The sequence below is a fragment of the Phaeoacremonium minimum genome (assembly GCF_000392275.1).
Source record: "Phaeoacremonium minimum UCRPA7 unplaced genomic scaffold PA7_03_scaffold_601, whole genome shotgun sequence".
Classification (NCBI taxonomy): Eukaryota; Fungi; Ascomycota; class Sordariomycetes; order Togniniales; family Togniniaceae; genus Phaeoacremonium; species Phaeoacremonium minimum.
In genome coordinates, this window is record NW_006921503.1 from 173,667 (window position 1) to 181,790 (window position 8,124).

Here is an 8,124-nt window from a genome sequence, read left to right on the forward strand (position 1 = left end):
GCACCTAACATTGAGGTGCTGCTTGTTGGCGAGTTCTTCTGCAACATACCATGGGGAGTGTTTGCAACCACAGGACCGGCATATGCTGCCGAAGTTGCGCCTCTCGCTTTACGAGGATATCTCACCGCATACGTCAACTTATGCTGGGCAATCGGTCAGCTCATTTCTGCAGGTGTGTTGAAAGGTCTGGTGAACAATGAAACGCAATGGGGCTATCGTATTCCCTTCGCGGTCCAGTGGGTGTGGCCTGTGCCTCTCTTCATCGCTGCACTGCTAGCCCCTGAATCTCCTTGGTTCCTCGTTCGCACTGGAAAGTTGGAGTCAGCAAAGAAGTCTCTCATGCGGCTCTCTGATGCAAACCAAAATGTCGACTACGACGCTACGATAGCTCTCATGGTCCACACCGACAAGCTTGAGAAGGAAGAGCGCGCAGGTGTTACCTACTGGGATGCTTTCCGCGGTACCAATCTACGTCGAACAGAAATTGCTTGCATGGCCTTCTTGTCGCAGATTACAGACGGCGGAGCTCTTTGCTACAGCGGCACATTCTTCTTCGAGCAAACAGGTATCTCCGCCAATGCTTCCTACGCCATTGGACTCGCCGGCACGGGTATTGCCTTCTTGGGCACAATCATCTCTTGGTTCTACCTTACTAGATGGGGTCGTCGAACAATCTGGCTCTATGGATTCTATGTGCTGGTAGCTGTTCTGTTCACCATTGGCATTCTGGCTTGCGTGCCTCATCAAACCAAGGCTCTGGCCTGGGCGCAGTCATGCCTTTGCTTGGTGTGGCTTGGAGCCTACTCCATGTCTGTTGGTCCAATTGTATACACAATCGTATCTGAGATCGGCTCAACACGTCTGAGAACCCAAACAGTTGTGCTGGGTCGTAGTACATACTATGTTGGCAACATCATTGGTGGCGTTCTTCAGCCAAAATTCATGTCGCCCACGGCTTGGAATGCACAAGGAAAGACGGTATGTGAATGGTCATCATGAGTCTCATGCCATGTTTACTGACAACTTACATGATAGGCCTTCTTCTGGGGAAGTTTGTCCTTCTTGACAACTATCTGGGGCTACTTCCGCCTTCCAGAGACCAAGGACCGCACGTTTGGCGAAATGGACATCATGTTCCAGAGGGGCATTCCTGCGAGAAAGTTCGCCTCCTATAACATCAATGCTGATGACGACTATTTGACTCGTTAGATGATCAAGGGGTTGTATCTGTATAGGAAACCACAAGCTCATGTGGCAGTGGCAGTCAGATCAGGGTGGTACCACTTGAGCAATATTTGCGAATATGGGCTTGTACCCAGCAACTCTAGATAGAGTAGACAACCCCACAGCAGTATTGCGGTGCCACGTAGTCAAATACAATATTGCTATATATGTACATCCGTATGTTTAAGTCTGTTGGCGGCACCTGCCTTCAAAGTGAGGTGCCTGGGTAGATCGCATCGCAAATGACACGGTAGAATGGCCCGAGCATTTCGACTCGGTAGCACAGCAAACAGAGTGTAAGGTACGTAGTAGTGACAATCTACTCTAGTTACAGCAAAAGGCTACATAGCACGGTCATGCAAGAGATAAAGATTGTCAGCCATAAGATCATCTGTTGATCTCACGACAACTCTGTTGACTCTAGCTGACGAGTCATTCGTGGGCTGCGTATGCGGTCCCTCGAGGCACATCCTGGTTGTTATCATATTAGCATGACTAAAGACCACGATTTAAGGCGTATGCATACCTTCTTATACCATGTGTTGGGCTAGTAGAGTAGTTGACCACCGCAGCTCCCAGCCTGCGGCACATAAGCCACCCAATGTGTCCACTGTCACCACACGCAGGCATAAAAGCCAAAATCTGGCCCTGTATCCAGACGCCGCAATGTCGCTGCCGTCATTGGTCTACCGAGCAGGGACCCTAGCCATTCAAGCAGTCTCAAAACACGCTCATAGCTCCAAACCATCCACATCTCCATCAGCGGCCATCTCCTCCTCTTCTTCCTCGTCGAGATTTGGCCAGTCTACAATAAACTCGGGCGAGCTATCGGTACTCTCGTTTTCGTCTTGGATGAGAAAGGCGACAATGGTGCCGCTCTTGATGCCCTTGCTCACTGGGGTTTCCGTGCCGCGGATATTGAGGTCTTTCCAGCCTTCGGTGTAGTCGTGTGGATTCACCAGCAGCGCATAGGAGATGTGCACATCCTGGCCGGAGGTCGGGACAGGAGTTTTACCTCTTGGCACCGCAACTAAGCCGTCGGGGTATCGCTCTCGGAGGACCTCTAGGAGCTCCGTGGTGATGGCAGACCAGGGCGCCAACGGGTCTACGAAGAGGAAGACGGTGTGAACGCCATATTTCAGCCGAATTGACAGATCCGATTCGTTGGCCTGCATTGCCCACTTGTTAGTAGAGCTGCGTGAGAAACGGGATGTAGATATCATGAAGAGCCATCAAGAAATTTGGTTTGAAAGGGAGTGATTGCCATGACGCAACGCGACGCGACGCGACGCATCACACCACACAAAACTCAAGAGGAAGGAGTCCATACCATGATGATCGACAGCGTTGCCTCAAAGTTTCAGTGTGAAGAGCCGCAATATTTAGAGATACTGGAGGGGGTCGAAGAAAGGGCGTACTTCAGATGGATAATCGTGGAGGGGTCTGGAGGGGGGATTGATTCTAGGCGGCGATTCGCAGGAGCTTGGGCCACTCAGGGCCAAAATTTCGCGAGGCATCAAATAAGCTCCTTGATCACATACAAGCACTCAACCCCGGCCAACCAGCAATGCATCATCGTTGTCCAGGTCACTACAACCATCTCCATTAGGCCCAGCGCTTTGAACATCATTCCAGTCCTGGAATTGTACTGAAAGACAACTGCATCCCATCCGTGACGTATTCATCCCCGTCCTCGAACCAGCAACATGTCGTCGTCGTCCCGAACATACGATGAGCTCGTGAAGCTCCACGAGAACGCGCCCGACCGTGCTGCCATGGAACAGCAGCTGCAACAGCTCCGCCAGAACTCTCGTCTATCGATCCCGACCTTTGTCCGCATCCCTGCAGCTTCCGCCGTCTCGTTTTCAATCGGAATGGGCCTGGGTCTTGCACAGGGCAGCAAGATGGCCGGCCTCCAGTTCCGCGCCGAGCACGCCCACAAGCTGCCTACGACCACCACGGGATGGTATCTCTATCACAAGAGCAAAAACTACCACGTTGCATATGGCGGCATCAAGGAGGGCTTGAAGATGGGCACAAGAGTCTGCGTGTGGACTACGGCCATGTTCACTATCGAGAACATGTTCGACGTCTACCGGGGCTCAATGGACTTCGTCAACACTGTCCTGGCCTGCGTGACAGTTGCAGGCGGCTTCAGTCTCTGGAGTATGCCTTTGTCTATTCCTACCTGGATCTGATAGATGCCGTCGTGCATGGCCCTTTGCTGACAATCTATCGTTGATGTAGATCGATTCCCCATGGTGATGGCGGCGCGAACCACCAAGACTGCACTCCTCGCCGGCTTGGTCTACGGAGGCCTGCAAGATATCGCTGGATTGGCACGCGGCCGCCGGATTGGATATATCGACTATCTTCAACGCCAGTTCCGGGCAGAGCAGACAACATAGTTGAACATGAGGCGATCCTCTCACCCCGTTTGGCAAATCCGCCTACGATGTTATGTGCTGGAGGCTTTGCGCTTTGCCCCCTATGGAACCGAGCTCGGCATAGGTGCAAGACCGTCGCAAGCGACTGCCTTCTTAAGAGCCGGCAGTCGGCGTGCCTATTTACGATGGAGGTCGACAACCTTGACCTGCTATCTGCCGCCGAATAGTGCGTGTCTTGGCTAGCACGGGGCTGCAAGTCCGCTGGTATGATTCTTTTCCTTCCCCGTTTGGCAAGTCTCCGACGACAGCACTAGGTGATGACTGATAGCATTGCTTAGGTAGAGTCTGGAATCAGTAAGCCTGAGATACCTGACATCTATGTATGCCCCCGCCCTTCGGCACACACGAGCGCGAAGCCGGCGAAATCTCTCCTTTCACGGTTGAGAATGGGGCCAATTGTTCGGGGTCCATGGTGCAGTGCGAGTGCGGTACTGCACTCCGTGGCTATCTCACCAGTCGATGTTGAACCCCGCTTCATTGAGTCTCCACGGGTGGACCTGCCTCCCCTCAACCTGTTAGACTAGAGGTCGAGAGGCCCTTTCAACAGAGGTTAGTGCTTTTTTGTACTTGAGACGACAGCTTGCCGTCCTGCGCCGGCGCTGAGCCCGCCTGGCCCGCCCAGTCTAATTCGCCAATGCGTCGGTTACACGCGGCACGACTCCCTCCCACGTGATCCCTGATAAGCAACTGGTATGCTTTCATCATCGATTCGATGCAACCGGCCGCCCGGGAGAGGGTCAATGAGATAGCTCGATAGCATATCAGGTGGCTCTCCAATGGCGTCCCGGTGCCGGTGCCAGGTACACCCAGGGACCTCATCTGATGTCGCGAAGTGGGAGGTGCGATATTCGGAGATAAAGAGATAGAATGCTGTCAGGATTCACTATGGCTTTGTCTAGATGTATTTTATATTAGGCGTCTAGACGTCCAAAACCAACCGATTCATTATTACTCTCCCAATCCAATTATCCACGTCATTTTGTCTTTCGGCCATTCATCCCCAGACTGCCATGGTATCAGTGGCACCGCCGGTCTTACGGGCCACCAGGGCGGCGGCACTGCTCTACGAGCCAAGAACGCTGGCGGTTCGTCATGCCAACCTGGAAGTCACTTCACAACATGCTCCAGGGAAGCAGCAACTGAGACAAGCTGTGAGAATGGCTTCCACGGCCAACCGGTCACTTCACTCTTCCACAAGCAGGACTTCTCCTCCAGCCGAGCACATTGTCCTCGATCCTCAATCCAACGTGCTGCCCTCGAGGCCGCAACCGCCAAATATGGCAGGACGGTCTCCCTTGGCAGTTCTGCCCTTGATGACGGTGTTGCGATCACTGGCAGTCACAACCATATCATCATCGCCAATTCTCTTACCACCCTCCCTCGCCATAATGTCTACTCTCGCGCACACCACGAATCCGTTCTTGGACCCGGATAAGAACCCTATTCTTCGCTTTCTGATAAAACAGTCGTTTTACGCCCAATTCTGTGCCGGAGAGAACCCACATGAAGTGCGCCAGACAATTGACGGATTGAAGAAGATTGGCTTCAGCGGCGTCATTCTGGGTTATGCAAAAGAAGTCGTGCTTACCGACGAGCAAACCAAAGACTTGGCATCATGCGGAGAAGGCGCCGCAGCGGAGGAATGTATCCGTACGGAGATTGTCCCGTGGGCAGCGGGCACGATGGAGACTGTCCGCCTAGCATCACCTGGGGATTTTGTTGCACTCAAGTATGGTTCCCAGTTTGCATTTCATTGCTATATTCTTGTTTGATCTATGGGCTAACATATGAGCTAGATTTACTGGCGCTGGCCGTCAAGCGCTCTACAACTTATCCCAGCGTGACCCGCCATCCCCGGCGCTCGCAGATGCGATTGACGGTATTTGCAAGCTTGCCGCGGAGCGAGGGATTCGCTTGCTCTTTGATGCCGAACAACAGGCTGTCCAATGGGGCATTGATGACTGGACCCTGGAATATATGCGCAAATACAACCGAGCAGGACCATCTGGTGGTCCAAACAAGGCCATCATTTATGGCACGTATCAAGCGTATCTGAAATCCACTCCTGCCACCCTATCGAGCCATCTCCATGCAGCACAGAAGGAGGGATTTGCGCTAGGTGTGAAGCTCGTGCGTGGCGCATATCTCGGATCAGATCCACGACACCTCATTCACGACACGAAAGCCGACACAGACGCCGCATATGATGGATTGGCCGAAGCACTATTGCGTCGACAATGGAGCGGACCGTTATCGAGCTTTGCCCCTTCGGACGACTCGTTCCCAGGCGTTGATATGGTTCTCGCTTCGCACAATGCCGAGACGGTTCGCAAGGCACGCGGCATCCTCGATGCGGGTGAACGGGGGACCGAGGTTGCGTTCGCCCAGCTACAGGGCATGGCGGACGAGGTGAGCTGTGAGCTGCTTTGTGCTGTCAAGGCGAAGGATGGCGAGCAAACTGCTAGCATTGGAGAGGCAGCTGCAGAGCCGTCGAATGAGTTCAAGCCTCGTGCTTATAAATATCTTGTATGGGGATCCACTGGAGAGTGCATGAAGTATCTCCTTAGACGAGCGCATGAGAACCGAGATGCCGTGCAGAGAACCAAGAGCGGCAGGGATGCGATGAGAGCAGAGGTCTGGAGAAGATTTAGAGGGGCGTTCGGCATGGCTTAGAGGAGGTCGACTGATAGAGCCTAGATCCAGAGTAGCATGCCCTAATGACTGTATGAATCATGGATGATCATGAATTCAGACTCCTAGAATTGGCAAGAATCTCCTGCACAGTGACTGCGGTGTATTGACATGCTTTGATATCAACCCCGACACTCCTCTCTTGCTGTTGATATAAAGACGAACTTGTCGTTCAGACCCCACGCAAAGCCATGGCGCCGAGGACTAGCATCTCGGCTTCTTTGGTCTTTAGAACCTCGTCATGTAGCCCATTCAACGAAGGAGCTCCGTTCAATTTGTAGTACTTGCGAACTTTAGCCCAGTCGGTCGATCCTGAAATCTCGTCATCCGTGAACGGCACCAAAGAACCCGTAACGTTGTCTTGCAGGTGCTTCCAGATATGCTCAGCGGAGGGGGGCTCAGGTCTGGCATCCGTTGGGAAGACGACCTTGACGATGATAACGCTCGTGGTCTCGGCTGTGATTCCATATCGACGGTAGGCTTCGGCTATCTGGTTTCTCTGTCAGCCGCCTCCTAGCCTTTGGCTCGTTGAAGACGCAGCATCTGCCTACATTATTACTCGCACTGAGCGAGGTGACGATCTCGGAATGAACGTTTGGGGTCCTCAGAGTCCCATCGAGCAAAATGCTTAGAGCCTTGTATATGACGGCCAGGACTTGTAGCCGTGACACCACAGACGACGCGTCGATGAATGCATACTCGAAGTCGGGATTCCGTGCGAGCAGCTGTGACTGCAGGAATGCGGCATTGGAGACGGACTTGAAGAAGGCAACGTGGACCTTGTGCGAAGGCGGAACATGCTCTAGAGTGATCGTCTCGAGCGACATGGTGCTAGGAGATGCTGTCTCAAGTCTCGTAGGCCCAAGATTGTTACCACCGGCAATCGATCACTTTGCTTCGTCTGTGTAATGGAGCTGATTTTCTTTGACTTGTAGGCAACGAGGGGCAATGAAATGCGGCTGCCAGCTGGTGCGGGGTGCCTTGCAGGCTCTGGCAGATGGTTCCAGCTGGCGGGAGCAATCACTGAGGTCAAGGTGATGTTTGGTGCTGCCCTTCGACCTGGGCATCATGGCATAGGTATATCCAGATTGTAACACCCTCATAACGGCATCAATCAACTGCTCGTCGTCTATCAAGTCTCAACAAAACACTGGCAAAAGATGGCTTCTATCTATTGCTTATTGTACTGTATGTGCACTAATTGATTCAGACAACTCCAGAAAGGCTGTGTGCCTCCATACCGTGATGCACTAGCTCCAGAATGTTCATTGTAAACACAAGCGTGGAATTGGGAACATCAAGACCAGCCAATGCGGCCTTGAATAAGGCTTCTTGACTTTATCTCTCAGGGGGGAACCGAAACAAAGTGATGCATTCAGTATCTCAACCCTTCTACTTGGGACTGCGAAAATTGATGCATTGGCATTCTCTACCAGGCGAACAGCTGTCAAAGTGCAAGAGTTGCAGCACGGAGACTAGGCCCATGGCCGGTCCATGACAGTCTAGAAGCAGGTTGACGAGTGCAAGGGATCGTCAACCTCAAGGCAGTCAAGGCGCGATGTTGCCGATGCATTGCCATCGAGTGTAAGAAATCCTGGCGGGCAAGGATCTTTTCCTTGACGGGGGGTCATCGACCTAGAAACAGCCACTGCTCCGCAAAAGCCTGCCTACAATCAGCGCGTTACAGAATGAGGACGACGTTCATGGGAGTTGGCAAAGTCATATAGGACAAGGGTTTCTGGACTGGAACAACAAAAGAAAG

The 8,124-nt window shown here is 52.7% G+C and overlaps 4 protein-coding genes across 4 annotated transcripts; 2 read left to right on the forward strand and 2 right to left on the reverse strand.

The window, feature by feature from the left end:
• Positions 1–1,955: 1,955 nt before the first annotated feature.
• On the reverse strand, positions 1,956–2,399 carry UCRPA7_8637 (hypothetical protein; the record flags this gene model as incomplete). The annotated part of the gene is made up of 1 exon (XM_007921148.1): positions 1,956–2,399. The coding sequence occupies one exon, from the start codon at positions 2,397–2,399 to the stop codon at positions 1,956–1,958; it is 444 nt and encodes a 147-aa protein (XP_007919339.1).
• A 531-nt stretch (positions 2,400–2,930) lies between these two features.
• UCRPA7_8638 (hypothetical protein) lies at positions 2,931–3,422 on the forward strand (the record flags this gene model as incomplete). The annotated part of the gene is made up of 1 exon (XM_007921149.1): positions 2,931–3,422. The coding sequence occupies one exon, from the start codon at positions 2,931–2,933 to the stop codon at positions 3,420–3,422; it is 492 nt and encodes a 163-aa protein (XP_007919340.1).
• A 1,637-nt stretch (positions 3,423–5,059) lies between these two features.
• On the forward strand, positions 5,060–6,344 carry UCRPA7_8639 (putative proline oxidase protein; the record flags this gene model as incomplete). The annotated part of the gene is made up of 2 exons (XM_007921150.1): positions 5,060–5,400; positions 5,468–6,344. The coding sequence occupies 2 exons, from the start codon at positions 5,060–5,062 to the stop codon at positions 6,342–6,344; spliced, it is 1,218 nt and encodes a 405-aa protein (XP_007919341.1).
• A 190-nt stretch (positions 6,345–6,534) lies between these two features.
• UCRPA7_8640 (putative kinase binding protein cgi-121 protein) lies at positions 6,535–7,189 on the reverse strand (the record flags this gene model as incomplete). Its single annotated transcript, XM_007921151.1, has 2 exons — positions 6,535–6,852; positions 6,914–7,189. The coding sequence occupies 2 exons, from the start codon at positions 7,187–7,189 to the stop codon at positions 6,535–6,537; spliced, it is 594 nt and encodes a 197-aa protein (XP_007919342.1).
• Between the last annotated feature and the right edge of the window lie 935 nt (positions 7,190–8,124).